Source organism: Artibeus jamaicensis, unplaced genomic scaffold, assembly GCF_021234435.1.
Source record: "Artibeus jamaicensis isolate MK-2021 breed Jamaican fruit bat unplaced genomic scaffold, CSHL_Jam_final contig_718, whole genome shotgun sequence".
Taxonomy (NCBI): Eukaryota; Metazoa; Chordata; class Mammalia; order Chiroptera; family Phyllostomidae; genus Artibeus; species Artibeus jamaicensis.
Window position 1 is genome coordinate 1,422,474 of NW_026521936.1, and position 21,697 is coordinate 1,444,170.

Consider the following 21,697-nt stretch of genomic DNA (forward strand, 5'->3'; position numbering starts at 1 on the left):
TTAACGCAGCTCCTACTACAGACCCTCTCCATCTGGCTTTATGTGGATTTAACATTAATTTTCAGAATACCAAATATAGTCATATTTAGAAGCATTCCTAAGGCGAATAGAAATGGGGTTTGATTTCCCAGTGTTTTTTGGATTATTCATATCACGTTATTGCAGATAATTGTGACTCAAGTTTATATTCATATTTTTCATTTTTCACATAAAAATACTAATTAAAAAAAGCCAAGCCTCACCCCCACAAAGTATTCAAAATATGTAGGCTTTCAAAATAGAAATATTGATGAGGAAAATAAACTACTTTCTGATTTTCTTTAGAGTAAAAAGCAAATCTTTCAAATATCAAAGTCATTTTAAATGTGAGAAACTAGCTTGTTATTTAATCAAAACTGCAATTAACCGGTTCCTAATGATAATAGTAGAGTTACTATTAATATTATTAAGTACCTACTAAGTGCTAGTCATTGTGTTCAGTGTTTCTTATCACAGTATTTTATTTAATGTTCACAAGAGCACGGGAATTGGGTATTATTAATCCTGTCTTTAAAATGAAGAAATTGAAGTTCAGAGCCAGGTGGGGCTTAGGGTTACTGCGAGGATGTTGGTTTAAGATACAAAGTCGCAGTTATGTAGGATGAATGAGTCTGGAGATCTAGTTAAGTTACAAAGTTGCAGTTATGTAGAAGGAATGAGTCTAGAGATCTAGTTTAGACCAATGTGAACTGTACTTCATCACCCTGTGTTGTGCAGTGGAAAGTGGCCGACAGATTTCAAATCCTCTCACCACACACAAAAAATGGCAACTCTGTGCAGAGATGACTGCATTAATTAGCTTGACTATAATAACCATTTCACCATGGATACCTTTATCAAAACATCATGCTGTGCACCTTAAATACATACAATTTTAGCTAATACCTAATGCATGTTTAAGCCAGATTGGTGACCTAGTCTAGCCCATCACTAGACTGCTAACAAATTTCAGGGCCAGGAGTCTAAGCAATTCTATTCTGCAGCCCACACTCCTACCCACTAAGATGCATTTTACAAAACGCTGTATTATCCCATAGTAATTAAAAAACAGACTATGCCCCTGAAGGAGAATCAGGAAGACACTATCATTTTACTTCAGGAGTGTATGAGTGTATTTATTTTATGTGTTCATTGCATTAGCAGCCTATGGTTATACGGAACTAAAGTTATCAAATGCAAAAGTCATTTATTTTGTATTTTGCACTCAGTATAAATACACAACCAAGTTTCTAAAAGAGCACTTAATGATTTTAAAAAGCATATAAAAGAATCAAATGATTCCGTTTGTACTTCTGTTCTCTTTACGGTAGCTTCTCAGCAACTATGGCTTTTTCCATCATATTGTATAATTTAATTTGCGAATTGCTAACTGTCCCAATTTGTCAACATACCTAGTCTATTTCTAATTTCCTTTATTTTCTATGTTCTTATCATTTTCTTCATAATTATTACATGACATTCATAAAAATGTCCTCTATCTTTAAACATAAGATGATTTTGGTGTAAATGTGCTTTATATATCTTATGAGTCTTATATGAGAAGAGAAGGGAAGACCCATATATTATAATTCAATATGAAAACATATGATCCTGTGGCATAAAGTTCTGTCAAATATCAGTGTTTTTTACAATATACTAAAGTTTGTATATTTTAAATCATCTAACATGTACACATTTTACATTATTCTGACGACCTAAATGGCTCAACAAATTATATCCCATTAATTTTAATTAAGTAAAATCAAACTAGTAAAGGCTCTTTTAAAAAATAAATATTCCCTTTGCTTAATTTATAACACCACATTTTTAAATCACTCCAAATACACGGTCCAGCAGAAGTAACGCCTGCTTGAGTGTGGTTGGTCGAGTACGTGAATGTCTCACACGAGACAGACAGCAAAGCAAGTTGAACATTTTACCTAACACAGCATGCGGTCTGCAGGCGTGTGACAATGTCATGTCACAGAATGACATGCTTATGACTTTGTAATAAGAGATTTTTATGTACCGTATTTTTCGGACCATAAGACGCACCCAGGTTGTAAAGGAGGAAAATAGGAAAAAAATTTTTTCGAAGCAAAAAATGTGGTCAAATATTTAATAACAAATAACACAATATTTCACCAACGTCAATGTAAACAGAACTCAACAGCAGCATTAACCACCATTATTCCTCCCACATTGGGCAGGGGAAGGGGTGCATCTAATAGTCCGACAGTACGGAGTAACTGAGGGGCATTATTTGTGCCGGGCCCCATACAGTTTGCATTTTGAAAACCAGAACATCAGAGGGTAAGAAAGCACTTAGAAACATTTTTAAATCTTCTTAGTTTATTTTGTCAAATAAATAAGACTCTGGATCCCACTGGAACATGACCAGAGAAGCAGTTTCGGCCGTGATCACTCAGGCCTCCTTCTGCGGGTGGACACAGTGTGGACAGTGGGGAGTGCGGGCTTCAGCCTCTGGTGGCCGAGGTGAGACCGAGACCAAGGGGACGGTTTGTAAGGTGACTGCGCATCAGGAGGCGTGGGTGGCGGGGCCGGGGGAGACTCGTGGCTGTCTGCTACGTGCACGATTTTAGATGAGGGATGGAAATGAAGGCGTTCAGAGTGACTGCTAATGTAGGGACAGTGACAGCAGCCGCTGGGGACCCAGATCAGTGTGCCTTGCGTTTGGAACACGTGTGGGACATTGGAGTGCAGAAGGGACATCTGGGAACACAGCCCTGAGCTCAGAGGGAAAAGCCTCTCTGGACACTCAGGTGGCTGCTAAGTGAAGCAGTGGGTTTGGGTGGGGCCATTTTTTTAAATTTATTTTTTATTGATTACGCTGTTACAGTTGTTCTATTTCCCCCTTTATTCCCCTCCACCCTGTACCCCCCTTCCCCACCATTACCCCCCATTTAGTTTATGACCATGTGTCTCAAGTTCTTTAGATTCTATATTTCCCATGCTATTCTTGCCCCCCCATCTATTTTCTATCTACTGTCTATGCTACTTATTCTCTGTACCTTCTCCCCCTTCTCCTCCCACTCCCCTGTTGCTAACCCTCCTTGAGATCTTCATTTCTATGTTTCCACTCCTGATCTAGCTGTCCTCTTAGTTTGCTTTTGTTTTAGGTGTGGTTGTTAATAACTGTGAGTTTGTTGTCCTTTCACTGTTCATGTTTGGGCCATTTTTATGGAGAGGCCAGGAAGACAGCAAGGCATGGGTCTGGACAAACTCAGACGAAAATCTGCCTTCCTACACCAGGTAGAGGACAGGTTATCAATAAAGGAGGTTCAAACGAAACTGCTAAAAAAGTATAAGGAAAACCCTGGTGCAATGGAACACACTGTTAGCCAAGGAAGGAAATCTTCAAGAAATATTCAGGCTCTTCTGATACTGGCATCTTACTTACTCATCCAGGTAGGCAGTAACATTCTTTAACACCTGTGTTCATCTTCTGAGACACGTTCCTAATGAGATTTTAGCATTCTTGGTGACAAAATAGCGTGTTGGATCTTTACCAGATACAAAAGGGTTTAAAATAGTTTAATGCATTGAAAATAATAGAAAGGAAGATGATGACCATTTCTAGATCTCTTGTATATATTATGGCCATAGTTTTCTTGGTGTTTTTTATAGGTATATTTCATGAATTCTTCACAACCTCCTTCGCTAGAGTACTATCACTTGTTTTTGTTTTATAGATAAAGAAACAAGGAATAGAACATTTCATTAGTTTACTCAGGGTAAAAACCTGATTTTTGTCAAGCCCTGGCTGGGTGGCTGGGTTGGTTGAAGCATCGTCCCGTACACCAGAAGGTTGTGGGTTTGATCCCCAGTCAGGTCACATACCCAGGTCGGGTGGCCCATGTGGGGGGCAGCCAATCGATGTTTCTCTCACACTCTCACATCGACGTTTCTCTCTCTCTCTCTTCCCCCCACTTCCTATCTCTCTAAAATCAATAAACATACTTTTGAAAAAAATTGGGGTGCAGTCAGAATTCCCAGGCTCCTATCTTATACTCATCCAGTATAAAGAGCAAATAAACATAAATGTAGTCATATCAATAACACACTACATTTGAAAAAGCCAACAGATTATATTAAACAATTTGCATGAACTCGCTCTTAAAAATGACCTCCAAAGAGGTTGCTGTGGTCAGGGTAGCACATTCGAGAATCACTGCGCCCCCCGGCCTGCCTGCTTCTCGTGTCTGCTTTCCACACTGCAGATCCTCATCCACAGCCCTTCCACAGTCTCCCTACATTTCCCCTTGGGTTGAACGGTAAACCCAAGACAAACCCTAGCTTTTTATATAACTCGGATTCTGTGATCTTGCACACTGAGCAGCGTCCCTTCCTTCACGTCAGTCCTTCTTGATTCGTCTTCTGCCTCTCTCTCCGTTTTTTTCTCTACCCGTTCATTTTCCTGGTCCTGCCTCTGGTGTGGAGGTGGTTTCTAGGTTTCTAGCCTTGGGTGTCTTTGCTTAGTGCACTCTTCACTTTCTCTGTGCAGTTTCTTCTGCCTCCGTAGCATGATTACTCACAAATCTTTCCCCAGCTCTGATCTCTTTCCTGAAGCCCAGACATTAATATTAACCTGCAGATTGAATATTGCACAGTGTCTTGGATGTCTCCCAGGTACCGCTTGTCAAAATCACTGAGTCCCGCTTTCTCCTGCTCCTTTATATCAGTGACCTATGCCTCCCTCACTGGTAGAGACAAAACCATTGATCTTGTTGATCAGCAACAAATTGGAGATTCGTTCTTGTCTTCTCTCTCTCTGGGCAGTAGACCTGTCCGGTGGGTCAGCCAGCCCTCTCGTACCATCCTGGGAAACACCTTTCATCTGTCCCCTCCACGTTGTCAGCTTTATTGACACATCCTAGATGAGAATCGGGAGCTCCGCCAGTGGCTCCTTTGTAAGACAATCCCTGCTTCAAGTTTTCCTGCCACCAGCCTGTTCCTTTCCCACCAGAGAGATGATGACATAGCTCGTTGACATTTCCTGTCTCAGCACCCATCATTGTCTCTTTGTCACTCCACAGCACTGGTTGGGTCCCCGGCTCAGACACAGCAGAGCCAGTGTCTCAGGAAGTTCACGTTCTTATAAAAGGGGGGAAAAACTATAAACAAGCATGCAATTCATCAGATGGTGGTAAGCTGTTGTAGACCGCTCTGCCTGGTTCTAGGAATTGTATCTCCACTCCCTGTGGCTAAGGACGAGAGACGACCTTTGGAATGCCAGCCACAGGAGACAAAGCCTGTCTCTGGTAGCAAAGGCTGCCTCAGTTCCTCCCCTGCCCCCAGACCTTGATTGGAAGTCAATGACTGGTAAGACCCCTCACAGCGGGGGGCAGCCTAAGCCAGACTCAATCACTTGGGAGGCCTTCATGGAAGGACTCGGGGGCTGCAATAAAGAGCAATGGACACACACACACACACACACACACACACACACACCCCAGGCTTTGACATAGCCTGAGTCCCCATGTTCTCTAGGAGAAGTGCTTCCTGGCTGTAATCCCCTTAAGCCTGAATACCTGATGGGGAGAGGTGCAGCTCCTTGCCTTGCTAGAACATGCCCTGGGGAAAAATCTGGCATCACAAACACTCGCTGAAAAACCTGTGAAATCAGCTCTGCTAAGAGTGCTTTCATTCATATGATAAGGGTTCAAGCAAGAAACCTTCAAACTCTGTTCCTGACAGACTCTGACTCATACTAAGCCCTCATATTTCTTTGAAGTGTGATCTACTGTTTGATCTTTGCGGCCCTGTATTCCTGTGTATTACGACCCAATAAAAAGCCCTTGAAGAGGGGGCTTGAGGCCTTTTTCTCCTCAGAGAAACTGGCCGCTGCTCACAGCCTTTTTCCCCTCGGAAAATGGCCAGTTCTCCTCCCTAAGCAGATCACATCATGTCTCAGTCATGATTACTCTGATCTGTAGCACACGGGGGGGGGGGGGGACTTGAGAGGAAAGTCACCCCCACAGTAAGAGTGTTATGAAGAGAAGTGAATGGGGTGAGGGGGACAGAGAGCTGAGACTGGGGACAGTTATTTAACTGGTGGACCGAGCAGGCTTCTCAGATACGGCCCCAAACAAAGAGAAGATGCAGGGTGAGAAACTTCACCTCGTTCCAGGGCAAAACTCAAACGCATTAATTCAGTAGATCATTCGCCTAACAAATATAGAGGGGTCCATGAAGTCCGAAAAGTGATATAATGTTATAAAGGATAGCTTCAATCTGCTAAAAAAATAATGCTCTCAAACTTTATATCTTGACTATCTCATATAATTTCATTATTATAAGATATTAAGGTGGTAAAATTATAGCGAGTGTGTATATATATATGTATATCTGTGTATATATACACATACATATATAATTTTATGTAAATTTATATATATATATAATTCATAGAAAAGCAAGACAATATATATGACTGATGTCCTGAAAATGATAGTCCAAAAGAAGAGAAAAACACACTCAGAAACACATAAACCCACAGAAGTGAAACACAAATAAATAAACAAACCCAGATAAGTATAAAGTGTGACGAATTCTGTCACAAGAAGTGAGTAGCTGAAGAACACAGAAGATTGACAGGACACTTTTTAATAGAGTGGTCCTGGAAGGCCCCCTTGGAAGGTGACCAGCTGACCTGCATCACAAGAATAAGTCAACCACGAAAAGTGCAGGAGAGAAGAAAATCCCGGGTGGAAAGGGCATGGTTTTCCCGAGGCACAGGCAAGGGGAAAAAAGCGGCTGAAACTTCATTTGCAGGGATAGACATCTTAGGCATTTAATCAGGGAACTAGCAAAGCCCACAAAAATATGACAGACCTGTTTCTGTGAGAAGTTTACTAGAAGCATAAAGTGTATATTGAGGAAAATTATTCAACTTTTGTACAATTGTACTTACTTAATGGTTTAATTCACATTGTCTTAATTTTAAGTCTCAGGCAGGGTTCTGAGTATGTGTCCTAATAGTTTTAGGTTTTAGGAGCTGTCTAGTCCTGAATCTGAGTAAGAGTGACCAGAGCTGAGTTTGGAATGAAATGCAGGAGTCAGAATGTTCAGTCTTTTATTTTATTTTATTTTTATTTTTATTTTGATTGTTGTTCAAGTACAGTTTTCTGCCTTTTCCTCCCATCCCAGCCCACCACCCCCAGGAATGCTCAGTCTTTTAAAACCACAAAAGTCATCCCCGTTTGATAACACAGAATATAAATATATGCAGATCAAGTGTCAAATGCCACTGAGGAGCCTTGTGAAAAGGTAATGATGTCCTTCGCTTACCTGAAACATCATCACTGAAATGAGGGAGCCCACCTTCCTGGACAATCAATGGGCATCGAATGCAGAGGACAGTGGGGCAAACGAAAAGTGGGGCAGGAGGATGTGCAGACAGGACGGGTTCATTTTATTGGGGGAATAATCTAATACCAAATGGCAGCATTTTTAGCATAAAGCACTATTTCATATCAGATGGAATAGAAAATCTTTTAATTGTTTTATCTTCAAACTTTATTATTTTTTATTTTTTTTATTTCAAACAACTCTAAACTTAAAAAAAAAAATTACAAGAGAAATACAAACTCCAGCAGTATGGCTTCCACCCAGAGACCTCATTCAAGTTGTGTCATTGTCCTGTGATGTCCTGAGGTCCCATGTCACACCTGGTGTCCCCGCCTCTCCAGCGTCTGAAAGTTGGAACCAAATCCTCAGCAGATTCTTGACTTTCACAACCGCATCATTCCTCACACGCTCCCAGTTTGGGTTTATCTGATGTTCCCTCGTGGTTGGGCCCAGGTTATTTCTGTATTTGGGGCAGAAGAACCACCAGGGGATGTTGTATTCTTCTCACTGTGTCTTGTCAGGGGCCCACAGGAGCCTCAGTCCCTTTACCGATGGTGATAATTTTGATCTCTTCATGACAAAGACGTCTGCCAGGTTTCTCTGCTGTAAAATGACTGGTTTTCTTTTTTGAAATAAATACTGTGTTTTTAGGGAGACACTTGGAGACTTTGTCCTCACCCAACTTTCACCCATGCATTTCAGCATTGATTGGTATTTCTCTCCTGAATTAGTTACTGTTTGTGACAGTTGCCAAAAGGTGACTTGCTAATTCCAACATGCCTTTTCGTTTATTAGTTAGCATTGCACTGTAGGAAGACGTCTATTCTCTCCACTCAGTTATTCATTTTTAGGCAGGTAGACTAGCATATTTCTATTTTATTCAGTGAGGTCTGATCTAAAAATCAATGTACTTCTTTTTCCCCCTCCCTCCCTCCTACCTTCCCTCCTTCCTACCATTCCTCATTCCTTCATTCTTTTTTTTTCTTCTTTCCATCCTCCCTTCCCTCTCTTCCTTTCTCTCCCTCCTGACTTTTTTCCTTCCCTTACTTATTCTTTTGATACTCAAACTGTATTTTCGATGCTCCAGTTATTTATTCTGCACTCAGATTGTCCAGATTTGAGCTGGAGAAGGCCACTTCAGGCGGGCTCTTACGTCATTCTCACGTGACCCCCATCATTCTTGGAACACTTTTTCTACTTTCTGGTTCCTCCAGAAAGTGGCCCAGGCTCATATCGGACTCTTCCTGACCCAGCTCTGGTATCAGCCTTTCTCCAAGGAGTCGTGGTTTTCTTCAGGAGAGAGACTGAGAGCTGAAACTACAGGGGTACTCAGTGCTTCTGGGTGACCCTCCCCCTAGGCTGTCTGCACTGCGTGGTGGAAACTGTTTACTGAGCACTCACACATTCCAGCTGGGCGTGTTTCTTCATCTACCTACATGTACCAAAACCCACCAGCGCACACCGGCTGATTAAAGTCCAACCCCAAACCCAGGGCATCCATTCAAGATTTGCCACTTCCGAGCATAGCCTCCTTTCCTGACGGGTCCTCAGTGTGTTTGTACCTGTGCTCAGCCTCTGTGGCTGTCCTCACTGGGGAGGTTTCAGCACCCTGGGGCCCATTCCTGCCGGCTGCCCTACTCCGCTTCTCCGGACCCCAGTTCCCACCAGGGCGAGTCATTCAGGAAGCAGGGGGACACAGTAGAAATTGGTAGACACCTTCCGTAATCACCCAAGATGATAGCAAAAGGAAGACAATACGCAGATTTTATCGTCCTTAGAGCATTCCACCAGCCTGGCAACGACCTCCCAAAGGTCCCAACCTTACACTCACTATAAACAGAGATAAGTCAGGTACTCACATGGTTTTAGAAACGTCAGGTTTTCAACCCTGCTGCCTGTGGTTTGTTCTCTCTGTCTCATTGGGTTAACATGATAACTCACAACAATTTACATGGGCATTTCAACGTCAAGAGAAATATCAGCCTGCTTTCCACTGGTGTAGCTCTGAATTAAAATTTTAAAACCTTGAAATTGCATGTATTTCTTTTGTCAGCAAGAATAATAAAATACTGAGTGGACTTCAAATCAGGTGTGAAGTTTTTATATCCTAAGTCTTGAAACAGAAAATCTCAAAGATGCCAGTCAGGCAACATCATTATAATGACCCTATAAAGAGGGAAACAGCCTTCCCTGTTCACTGCTAGTGAAGCCGATTGAGGCAGACAAGATTACAACTCACCGTGGGCGTCCCAACACGTCGTCACATCCTGCAGCCGCTAACAACGGCCTGTGTATGAACATTACATTTTTATTCCAAATGTATAGGTATAATATATTCAAAGCTCTAAGCCAAAAAGCAAACAAAAGTTTACCTTTTTATTCTATTTACTCTTTCTACTAAGTTGGCAAATTTTTATTAAATTTGCCTTCCTATCAATTTTATATCTTTTCATTTCTGACTCTCAAAATCTCACCTGAAGCCCTTACTGGTGTGGCTGAGCGGGTTAGACAGCATCCGACAAACCAAAAGGTTGCTGGTTCAATTCCTGGGCAGGGCACATGCCTGGGTTGTAGGTCAGGTCCGAGGTTAAGGACATGCAGGAGGCAACTGATCAATGTTCCTGTCTCTCACATCGACATTTCTTTCCCTCTCCTTCTCCCTCCCTTCCCCTCTCTCTAAAAATAAATCAATAAAGTCTTTGTAAAGAAAAAAAAACTCAGCTGCAAATTTATGTCTGCAAACACTCCCGGTACTAATCTATTAAGTACGTTAATTTCTGAGCTTGAGAATAGTCACTGAAAGTATCATGGGTACTAATACACTACTATTATTAGTGACATTATATTTATACTTACAGGGAACAAATACAGAAAATAATGTTTTTCTGCTCTGTCAGCGTTATTTGGGTTCACTCCATTAAACAGATTTTCTTTTTTTCTTGTCTAACACTGGGTTTCTGCTCACATGCTAAGGGCAAATACCCCAAAGATCAGGAATCCCTACCAGATAGGAGGGACTGTAAGAGACACCAGCATGCAGTCTCACAAGTCTTCGTCTGACTAAGCGTTTCTTTGAGGCAGCACCGAGTACATTTCGGAGGTATTGATGTGGATTTGACAGTCACGCCTCATGGTCTCCTTCAGAACTGGCCATCCACCTTTGCCTGGAAGTGCTTTCCAAATCTTTGCATTATTTGCCATCTGAAGAGACTGCAATTGGGAAAACATTTATCTTCAAATCCAGCAAGTCCTGGCTTCTTTATATTTAACAGTTTTTCTTTCGCTTTTCTCTCTTCTTTTTTTCCCCCCTCCTTTTACTATAAACAGAAAGACGTCAGAATTCTCTGTCTGGAAGTGCCGTTAGCTAGATTACAGATTTCTCAAGTGCAGCTTCTCCCTTCCTGTAGTATCGCATGCAGTGTTCCTACATTTCCACAGTAGACTGTGTGCGCGGTTTGGTCTTCTCTCATTGCCAGTGACAGTGCTTCCTCACCTTCCTTTGAGCCGTTACGGACAACCTCCTCCACAACCACCAGGCTCCCACTAACATCCCTTCAATGCCCCTCTAACGTACTAGGGCATCCCAGCCCCGAAGTCACTGCCACATTTTTAGATTTATGTTACAATCCTCTCTCAGCACCAAATTCATCACTAGTTATTCATTACTACAGGACGAATCACTGCAAAACCTAATGGCTTAAAACCATGATTTATCTTCTCCTACGGGCCTCTCCCAAAGCCTGCTCGGGCCCGGTGGCTGGCTTTTCGGGGTTAGCAATCTCAGAGACCAAGTTGGCAACTCGCCTTGGACGTCACGCACGGCTCCCACTTCCTCTGTTTCCCGCTGACCACAGAGGTCGGCCCTAGTTCAACGTGGAGAGACACTATGAAAGAGAGGGAATTAATGGAGTCCCTCTTGGAAATGTTAAAGATCATGCAAGGAGAGAGGGAAAAAACCTAATTTTTTAATAGCTGTGTAGTAGTTTGTCCTGTAATTATCTTCTAGAATGTATCCCATGTGGAAATATGGAAGGGTTTGACAGTTCAAACTCCAGAATTGATTAGGGCCAAATAGAACATTGTTATGGGTGACTAAGGAAGTCTTGTTTTATGAACCTAATTATCTCCAATCCAATCAGCAGTGATCTGTGTGTTTTGCAGCTGCTTTGCTTCCAAAAAGGCCTTTTTTTTTCTCACAAATAGATCTACTCCATTTGGAATATTTCAAAGCTAGTGTAGATATTTAGAGAGTCCCAAATAGTCAAAAACCAGAACCAAATTGTTGTCAAGAATAGTCATTAGAGTTACAGCTGCATGTTTTCTCTCTGCTAAGTTTAGACATTAACTCCTTTCAATATTATCTTGATTAAGCAGATTTAAAATCATATGTATGCTTACCACTAGTCTAAATAGATGACTTCTCTAAGATCAGCAAATTCCAAGGGGATTAAGTCGATGCAAATGAAAAAGAATGTGACTTAGAAAAAATATAGAGATGAGCTATGTGTTAGACATTGAAATAAAGCCTTATTTTTAAGTTGGGGATATAAGTATAATTCTATTTTTACATAATCTGTTGATGGAAAAGGATACACTACACTTCTGTGATTAACCCTTAAAGAGAGTTCAGATGGTAATAATTAGACTTTAAATATTATAAGCCATTAATCAAGGGAGGAAGTTTCTCTTGCCTTAAATTCCTATTACTAGTCAAATAGGATTAAGATATTTTTAAAACTCAGTGGTCATTTTTTTAAAAAAACTTTTTATTGAAAATTTACTCAATTAATGGCACATATTAGCCTCGGTCCATTCTGTATAAATTACATATACTCTTAGGTTGAAATAAATGTGTGAATAACTTCACATTTTTGAAGCAAATTACTGTAGTTTCATTTGCCCTGGTAGGTCAGCCTGTTGTGGGGGGAACCAGAGGAAAAGGAGATAGTTTTGTTTTTTTTTTGAGGGGGGGGCTTCCTGGAAATGCTTAATGGGATGGAGCAATATTATTCCCTGTGGCCTCCACATTTCCTATGCATAATAATTTCCTATGCATTTTTCTCCCGAAATGACATAATGGTAATTGATTTGTGGTGCTATTTTAAAGTGATTTTGAAATAAAAACTTTTAATGTCAGATTTCAAACCTGGTATATATGTATGCTATATTCCCTAATAGAACCAGTAGTATTTACTCCGTTTTTTGGTCTCGTTTTTATTCTCTTTTAATTGTAGTTTCATTTATAATCATTTATGCTTTCTATACCATATTGGGTACCATATAGATGGTAGACATTCAGAGCAGGGTGGCTGGCCCTCTCACACCTAAGTTTATCTCCTCGTAACATTTGTTAGGATTTTATAAATTGAGAAGTCATTTGTAATGCGAAAATCTCCTTGGGTTAAGTTAGACCCTAATCCATCACATATGACCCATCTTACTTGATAATAATAACTTTAGCTTGTTGAAGCTAAGTAATAGGGAATTAAGAAAATAGATGTCATCGTGAAAGTATAAAAGGAAGGCCATTGGATGGTTGAGGAAGGTCTACATTTTATGCTGCAGTCTCTGTAGACAGGGTCAGGTGCGGAATCGCCGTCGTGGGCTGTTGACAAGCAGGGGGAAGAGAATTATGACAGAGGGAGAAAGAAGATGTGAGGAGAACATATGAGGGATGCTAGACCCTGGAGACAAAGACTCGTCTAGGCTCAGCTCTCACTGCTCTCCCTGAAGTCCTATCTCTTGCTCTCAAGACCTCCTTCTTCTGCATCGCCTACCACACCAGCAAGGAGCCACAAAGCAGGAGTGGAGGCCACGGGCATGGTCAGGGCGCCTCCCCAAGGAAACACAGTCAAGTGTGCTGTGCACAGGGCTTACCATCCCCATTTCTGCTCTCCCACAGGTTTCCCGAACCCGATGAGTAACTCAAGTCACTCTGTCCTTCAGCCCTCGTTCCAAGGGTGCATGCAGCTCATTCACGTGGATGACCAGCTCGTAAATTTATACGAGGTGGCACAGAGGAGGCCGGGGAGCTTTGCAAACGTCAGCATCGACATGTGCGCCATCATAGACAGGTAAGCGGTCTTTTCATCCTCCTTCAGATGGTCCAGGCTTTCCAAGTTCATGTTTGTGTTGTGGGGCCCTCACCCTCTGAGAGGTTAGACGGGAGGAGCCGTCTGCCATATCTGTAGTCCTATATGTGTGATATTAGCAATGACACCTATATCAGGATATGAATACACACCATGGAACAATCTGTGCTGTCCCATTAGTCCAGCTACTTTCAACCTGCTTCATCTCAGAACACACTAAACTAAGCACTACAATTCTGCGGTGCACCGAAAAATGTATCTGTGGCCCACCTGACCAAAAATTAGGTGTAATTTTGATTCATTCACCCCAGATGGCTATTGTTGTGTTGGCTGTTGTCGTTTTCTTATTTGACAGTCTGAGGAAAGAGAAGTCAGTGCCCCAGATGAAATAGTGAGGAATTGTGTGCTTTAAAAATTCTCGCGGCTCAGCAGTTGAAAATCGCCGCTCTGGTCCATCAGCCTCCCGCAGTGGGTGTGAGCTTCACGCAGGTGGCTTTGCAAGCTTAACATCCGTGACAAAACTAACATCCCTTAATTTCGCCTCCTGGGCCCACAAGCAGAGGTGCCCCTTCTTTCCTCATCTCGGTCACAACTCATCCTTGTCATAATGTCCCCTCTGAAGTCCCCTCCTAACAAAAAGGGAACATTAAAAACTGTTGATGGGCAACATGGGTACTTACTGCAGCAGGATATTTAGTGTCATTGAGTCTGCTTACACTTGCTAACATATTGCAAACTCCAATCTCTACCTGTTTTTGCAAATCTGGAGAGGAGCTTTTTACAAAAACTGAGTTGACGCCAACTTCTGGCACAGTGGAAAGACACACTTTTATATGAAATATTGTTAACAACAGCACACACGCTATGATATCATACTTCTAAGAATACCGTTCATTCCAATGAGGAAGTGTTTTGTTTTTAGATGTTTTGCTCATGAACAAACTACAGCTAACCACAAGTCGAATTTAACTGGGTGAATTTAGGGGATTTTAAGAAACCAGTATCAAATCATTTATGAGAGGGCTATCTTATCCTGAAAAATAATTTCATTAATTTTATATTTTGAAAGATGAAAGTTCCGTAAGTCTCAATACGCCCCCAACAAAACATACACTGTAAGTCTCTAATAATGTTATTTCATTTACGGGGAAAGCCTTGGAGAAGTCATTTAAAAATATATAATTAATCTGAAAAACATGTAAAGTTACCTGTAATGAAATAAGTCTGTTCCATATAATCTTAATAAAATAGTATTCATATATGTGGTTATAGTTTATAACTATAACATTTAAAGTCTTAATATGTTTGTAATAAAACTTGGCATCTAAGAGTGCTTATTTCTATTACATATTTGTAAGTACTCATCCTGGTAGCTTAACCAGTTTATATTTAAACAGAACAATGAACAATTTTAATAGAAATATACTCCTCACTTTTGAACCGTCAGTAATGTAATAGCTGTTATTCCTGCCTGATATAAATGGTAGAGATAATCAGAAAAACTGAGAGATCAAAGTTTTACGATTATGTGTTCTGACATTAGATGTTTATCTGTAAATTTTGATAATTATTTTCCATACAGGAAGATTTTCCTCCTTAGTAAGAGTTACATAGCATATGGAGCTATTTTTAGTACCTTGTCCATTTTCCGTGCCAGTAGCTTTAATAATACAGTAATTTTTGTCAGTAATAACCAAGTCATTTCATTCAGCTTTTGTAAACAGGCTAGATTTTATGGCGATGTTGCCATTTCTCTTCAAACGGCATGTTTCCTGCGCTTTATATTTAAATTGTTTGCTACTAAAAAAAGTACAGCAGAGATATTGAAAATTTTAATGTCTTACTCCCGTGGAAAGAGTAGGAGCTGAATTGGCCCCTAAAGAATGAGGGAGATTTTGGTAAATGAAGATCGTGGAATACAGCCTCTGGTGCGGATTAGCTTAGGGAGTGCAAACTTCAGTTTTAGGCAGCTAGAGGAATATAATTTTCATTTTAACCGGAAAGGGTCAGTCCCATTGTTGACCAGTGTCCTGTAGCTGACAGAGCAGGGAATTCTTTCCCATCCTCCTGGGCAATAACCTTAAAGAGTAGCTTTGGGAAAGCAGTGACCTCTGACCCATCTCCACACATTCCCTAAAACTGGTCTGCGATCCATTTCCTCCAGTCTCGTCTTCTGGAAGCAATGACTTCTGTGCGCTAACTACCAGTGTGTGGAACTGCAGATTCCTTCATTTACCTAAAACGGCCCCGGATCAAAATCTTAACCGGAGAAGGGCTGCGTTTTTGTGAATAGGACACAAGACTATATTCACCTTACTCAGACTTTTGATATCACTGATGATTTCACCTGGGTCTGTCCAGGGGAGGGGCCGTTGGGGTTAGCCTGTCCTCGTATAGGGGTGACCCATTCGGTCACACTTTAATGGCGCATCCCTAACCCATGTCTTGTTTGATTCCCACCCGCCTCAGTAACTACAACTTTGCAACTGCCCACTCTGTGGCATTTTATTTTCTGACAGCCTCAATTCTCCCTAAGGAAGCCCATGGTGGCTCTTTCTTACTTCTCTCCTTTCACATCTCAGCTCAGTGATTTGAGAACTATTTTGGGGGGGAAAAGGATAAATGAGAACATGGGGTAAAAAAAGAAATGTTACCACAGGCGTGATTTTTAGAACACGTTTGGAGATAATGGAAGCAGCTGCAATGATTTGATGAGTAGAACTTAGGGAAATAGTTTGGGGAAGTTGATACCGAAGGTATTTTTCTCTGTGTCATTCTAGAATATCCTTTGATTTCAACTTATTTTTCTTTCTGTGTGTGGAGTGACGTGTGGCTTGTTTGTTTCACTGGTCTGTTTTCTGAACACGGCATTGGATCAAGGAAGGAGCAAGCGTGTCAAGCTATAGAAATATTCATTCAGCAGTATCTTCTGAGCGTATGCATGGTACAGGCACTGCTCTGGGCTCTTAGTATATAAATCATTGAACAAAATAGACAAAGATGCATGTTCTTTTGAAACCCATGTTCTGAAGGAAGGGGAGGAACATGCTAAGAATCAGTAAACAGTAGAAGAAATACCTGCCGTAGACAAAGAAAGGAGAGAAGTGAAGGAGGACTCACATTCCGGGAGACCGAGACATTGGGTTGCAGTTTAAATGGCTTCAACCTCGCTGAAAGGGTAATAATAGCTCAAGACAGGAAAGAGGTAACAGAACTGGCCAGCTTGTGGAAAGAGCATTCCAGGCAAAGGGAATGTCAAGGCCACGAGGCTGCACTAGGATCGGCAAGGGGCCAGGGTGGCCAGTCTAGAAGGACGAGGAGCAGAGTCGCAGGACAGGAGGCCAGAGCTGTCCCAGAGGCCAGGTCCTGGGGACCTGTAGTTACTGCAAGGCTGTGGCTTTTATTCTGATGGGACCGGGCGTCACTGTGGTGTCTTAAGCAGAGCTGGGGTACGCATTTCACAGAGGCAGCGGGCTGTGGGAGGATGAAGGGGAGCTGCAGGGAGCCCATCCCCGTAATCCGGGTGAGCACAGGAGGTGTGAGATGTGTGGATGGTTCTGAACATACACGTATATAAAAGGGAGAGTCCACGGCCTTTCTTGCTGGATTAGATCTGGGGCACAAGGGGGGAGAGGAAATGATTCGGTGAAAGCGACTGGTTGGAATGAGTCACGGTTTCCTCAGATGGGCAGGCTAGTGGTAAAAACTGGTCAAGGTTGAGGGGAAAACATGAATTTCAAGGTTGAGGGTGGGCATGAGGGGACATGTCTATTGCATATTTCAGTTGCAATGTCAAGAAGGCAACTGGATGTAAGCATAGAACAAGCAGACATCAGCCGACCATGCGCCCAGATGTGTGTCTGACCAAATTGCCACGTTCACCTGTGGAGGGCCTGGGTTTCTGCAGCCGCATTTCCTGAACAGCCACAGAACTGAGGGGGGTGAGTAGAGGAGGGTGCAGGAAGCCTCTGGCTTTCCCTTTCCCTGGTCCCCTGCCCTGAAAACAGTAAGAAGCAGCAGGTGACCATTTCTCCACCTTCCATCTGCTCTTGGCACCTGCCTGTTGCTGCCTCCTTGTGGCAAACATCTTGAGATGGCCCGGATAGCTCCTATTCTCCACCCCCTTCTCTCTAACCTCTTTTCAGGTGTGAAAATCTGAGACTAAAGTGAGGTTATTCACTTCCTCCTGCAGAGGAACCACAATAGAACCATGGGGCACTTCAAAGGGAGTGGGAGTTGGGGGGAGGGGAAGAGAGGGCGGGGAAGAGGAAGGGAGTAAGGGGGGGGGACTGGGGAGCTGGAGAGGGAGCGCCCTGGCAGGTGCTGGTTAGCAGCTGCAACCTGGGAGCCCAGCTGCAGCAGACGGTGCCACTTGGGAACCCACTCAGAGTCCCTATCAGGTGCAGTGGCCCGTGGTTCTTACCCGGGACATATGGGATGAGGAAGCTGCTGTTAAAGTTTAATTTTGAGTTTAAGTAGGTGCTGTTCTTGCCTCCTTTGGACAAATGTATCTGTTTTGTGAATAATAGTAAAGCCTGTTTTGCTAGCTGTGACTTCTTTATCCATCCTGAGACCATCCTCCTAGGTCTGCGGCCAGAGAGGTCTTGTTCCATCAGCACAGACAGGAGTAGCCTCGGGGTGCAGCTCTGGCTACTGAGATAAGCAGACGTCAGCTGTGCTGTTCTTGAGAAAGCTCGCATTGTCCTGATTCGGCAGCCTCCCCCTCTCCTCGCCTCCCTTGATCCGGTGCAGACGCCACGCCTGGGGTTGCACAGTCAGAAAACCGGAAGCTGAGCCCACTCTGGCAGTCTCCTTCACTCCTTTTTATGCGGAAAAAAGTAATCTGTGTTTATGCAGGTCACCGAGTCCAGTTTTACTTTTCTTGGAGCCAAAACCATGTTCCGTTTTTTTTTTTTTAAGATTTTGTTTATTTATTTTTAGACAGAGGGGAAGGGAGGGAGAAAGAGAGGGAAGGAGACATCAGTGTATAGTTGCCTCTCACATGCCCCCTACTGGGAACCTGGCCCACAACCCAGACATGTGCCCTGACTGGGAATGGAACCAGCGACCCTTTGGTTCATAGGCCAGCACTCAATCCACTGAGCCACACCAGTCAGGGCTGGGGTTTTTCTCCCCTATCTTCCATTTCTAAAACTATTCCATCTTTTTACCTTTAAAAGGAAAGATGCTACATGTATCTGAGGGTCTAGTAAGCTGCACACCTTGCCCCCTAGAGACTGTCACTTGGGCACTAAGCGACTAGTGAGAGGCCAGAGAGAATTCGTGTTGTGGGAATGAGCATCTGGGAGGAAAACTGGTAAAAGGAGCTCCTTAGAATTAGCCTCGGGACTCCCCTGTCCCCTCCCTTGAAACATGACTGGGAAACAAAGATAGTAAACCTTCCGCATGCTCACTCGGGGAAGAGGGAGAGTACCTGTCTCAGCCCGTGACCACCGCCTACAGAGTTACTCCCGGAGACACTGTGAAGAGCCCGGACCCTGTGTCTGAGTTAGTAATTAAGTCTCCCTTATATTTTCAGACAGCACGCATGTTCACAGCCCCCAGGTTGATGTTCTTATTCGGGGCTTTCTTTTCGAGAACATCTACCCCTTCTGTTGGATTCCTTTTCCTTTCCTCGAAAGGAAAAAGTACATGATTTCTTTTTTTTTTTAACTTTTTTTATTGATTATGCCATTACATTTGCTCTATTCCACCCTCCATTCCCCTCCACCCTGCATACCCCTCCCCCACCATTTCCCCCTTTAGTTCATGAACACGTGTCTCAAATTCTTTAGATTCTGTATTTCCCCTACTATTCTTACCCTCCCCCCTATCTATTTTCTATCTACTGTCTATGCTACTTATTTTCTGTACCTTCTCCCCCCTTCCCCTCCTCCCACTCCCCTGTTGTTAACCCTCTATGAGATCTTCATTTCTATGGTTCTGCTCCTGATCTAGCTGTCCTCTTAGTTTGCTTTTGTTTTAGGTGTGGTTGTTACTAACTGTGAGTTTGCTGTCCTTTCACTGTTCATCTTTTTTATCTTCTTTTTCTTAGGTAAGTCCCTTTAACATTTCATATAATAAGGGCTTGGTGATGATGAACTCCTTGAATTTGATCTTATCTGAGAAGCCCTTTATCTGCCCTTCCATTCTAAATGAAAGTTTTGCTGGATAGATCAATCTTGGATGTAGGTCTTTGGATTTCATGACTTGGAATACCTCTTTCCAGACCCTTCTTGCCTGTAAGGTCTCTTTTGAGAAATCAGCTGACAGTCTGATGGGAACTCCTTTGTAGGTGACTGTCCCCTTATCTCTTGCTGCTTCTAGGATTCTCTCCTTCATTTTCATCTTGGCTAATGTAATTATGATGTGCCTTGGTGTGTTCCTTCTTGAGTCCAACTTCTTTGGGACTCTCTGAGCTTCCTGGATTTCTTGGAAGTCTATTTCCTTTGCCATCTTGGGGAAATTCTCCTTTATTATTTGTGCAAATAAGTTTTCCACTGGTGGCTGTGCCTTTCCCCCTTCTGGTACTCCTATAATTCGGATGTTGGAACGTTTAAAGATGTCCTGGAGGTTCCTAAGCTTCTCCTCATTTTTCTGAATTCTTATTTCTTCATTCCTTTCTGTTTGATCATTTTTTTCTTCCTTCTGGTCCACTCCCTTGATTTGAGTCCCAATTTTCTTTCCATTACTATTGGTATCCTTTGTATCACCATTCATTTCAATTAGTTTAGCTTCCATATGTTTCTCTAATTTGTGACTAAAATCAACCAGTTCTGTAAGGATCCTGATAACCAGTGTTTTGAACTGTGCATCTGAAAGACTGGCTATTTCTTCATCGCTTAGGTCTATCAGTTCTGGGGCTCTGAGTTGTCCTAGAGCCATTTTTGGTCTATTCGTGCTGTTAAGTGAGCGGAGCGATGCCTTAGTTGTTTACCAGGACGGGAGACCCAGGTCGCTGGTTTGTGACGCTGTGTGTGGGGGCGTGGTCAGAGAGGGAGCAATGGCGGTCCTCTCCGCTCGCCCAGCGCATCCAGTCACTCCACACGCCTGGGGCTTGTTTATCCGATCGGAATTGTGCGAGCCTGCTGCCCGCGCCGGCTTCCCTTCTCACTGGTTTCTCCGCACGTAAATGCGCGCGACCAACCGACCCACCGCGCCCCTTCCTTGTGCGTTCCGGCAGCCAGCTCGCTCATGATCGCCCCTCGGATGCCTGCGCGCACCGCGCACCGCCCCGGGAATTTTTTCTTGCTAACCTGCTCCGCTGCTGCTGGCCTCGCTCCTCGTACCGGTCCAGCTGAGTATCTAGTTGTCCTTTGGACTCCGTATTGTCGATTTTCCGTGTGGCTTGGTTGTGACTGCTGTTAAAAATAGTTGTTCTTAGATTTGGTTGTGCACAGAGGCTCCACCTACTTCTCCCTCTTGGCGGAAGTCACGCATGCCGTACATAATTTCTTGACGACGGCCTCTGAGTGAGGGTTGGACAGACACAGTGGGCAGAGTCTGGGAACTCAGCTGACTGTCAGGAAGCTGAGCGACAAATAAGTAGGTTAACGTTGTCAGTTTGGGAGGCGGTGGGGGCTTTCTGCCCAGGCGGCCTAAACAGTCATCCGCTTAACTTGAATGAAGAGAACATGTCACATTATTTCTTTCCTAAAACTGATCTTCATTTGCTCATAAGCTCCCACTTCCAATCCATAGCACAAAGAAAATAAATATTCGAACACATGTATTTGGGTTCCCTAATAACTGTGTGTGTGTGTGTGTGTGTGTGTGTTTTTAATCGGTATGAGATTCAAGCCTAGTCAAAGGTCAGGCTCCCTTTTGGGGCTGCTGTCCCCTTTTGGGTGTCTTCTTTGACCCCCCATGGGCCAGCCAACTTACGTGACATGCTGGACTCAGCAGTGTGGGGTCTGCTCCACATGCTCAGGTTCCTCGTGGGCTCCCCCCAAGGTCCACAGCCTGCTTGCTCTTCAGGGGTCAGCCTCTGTCCCAACCGCTCTGGTCTTGGGTTGTGGCCCGGCTGCTGCCGGGCTCAGGTTTGGGGATCGGTGCCAGATGGTAATTTGTCCACTTTGCCTGGGACTGTTCTGACCTTAGCACTGAGAACCCTGTGCCTGGAGAAGCCTGTCCGTCTGGGTAAACCAGGTGCTCGGTCACTCCAGGTCTGTGTTCTCTCCGCCCTCTCTCTCTCCTCCCCTGTGCAGGGTGTGCCC

The 21,697-nt window shown here is 43.3% G+C and overlaps 1 protein-coding gene across 1 annotated transcript in view; it reads left to right on the top strand.

The window, feature by feature from the left end:
- Positions 1 to 21,697, top strand: part of CNTNAP2 (contactin associated protein 2) — a 1,645,556-nt gene that overhangs the window by 942,765 nt on the left and 681,094 nt on the right. Inside the window, exon 10 of the mRNA XM_053671916.1 lies at positions 13,292 to 13,463. Within this exon, the coding sequence (XP_053527891.1) occupies positions 13,292 to 13,463 (172 nt within the window). The remainder of the gene's footprint in view (positions 1 to 13,291; positions 13,464 to 21,697) is intronic.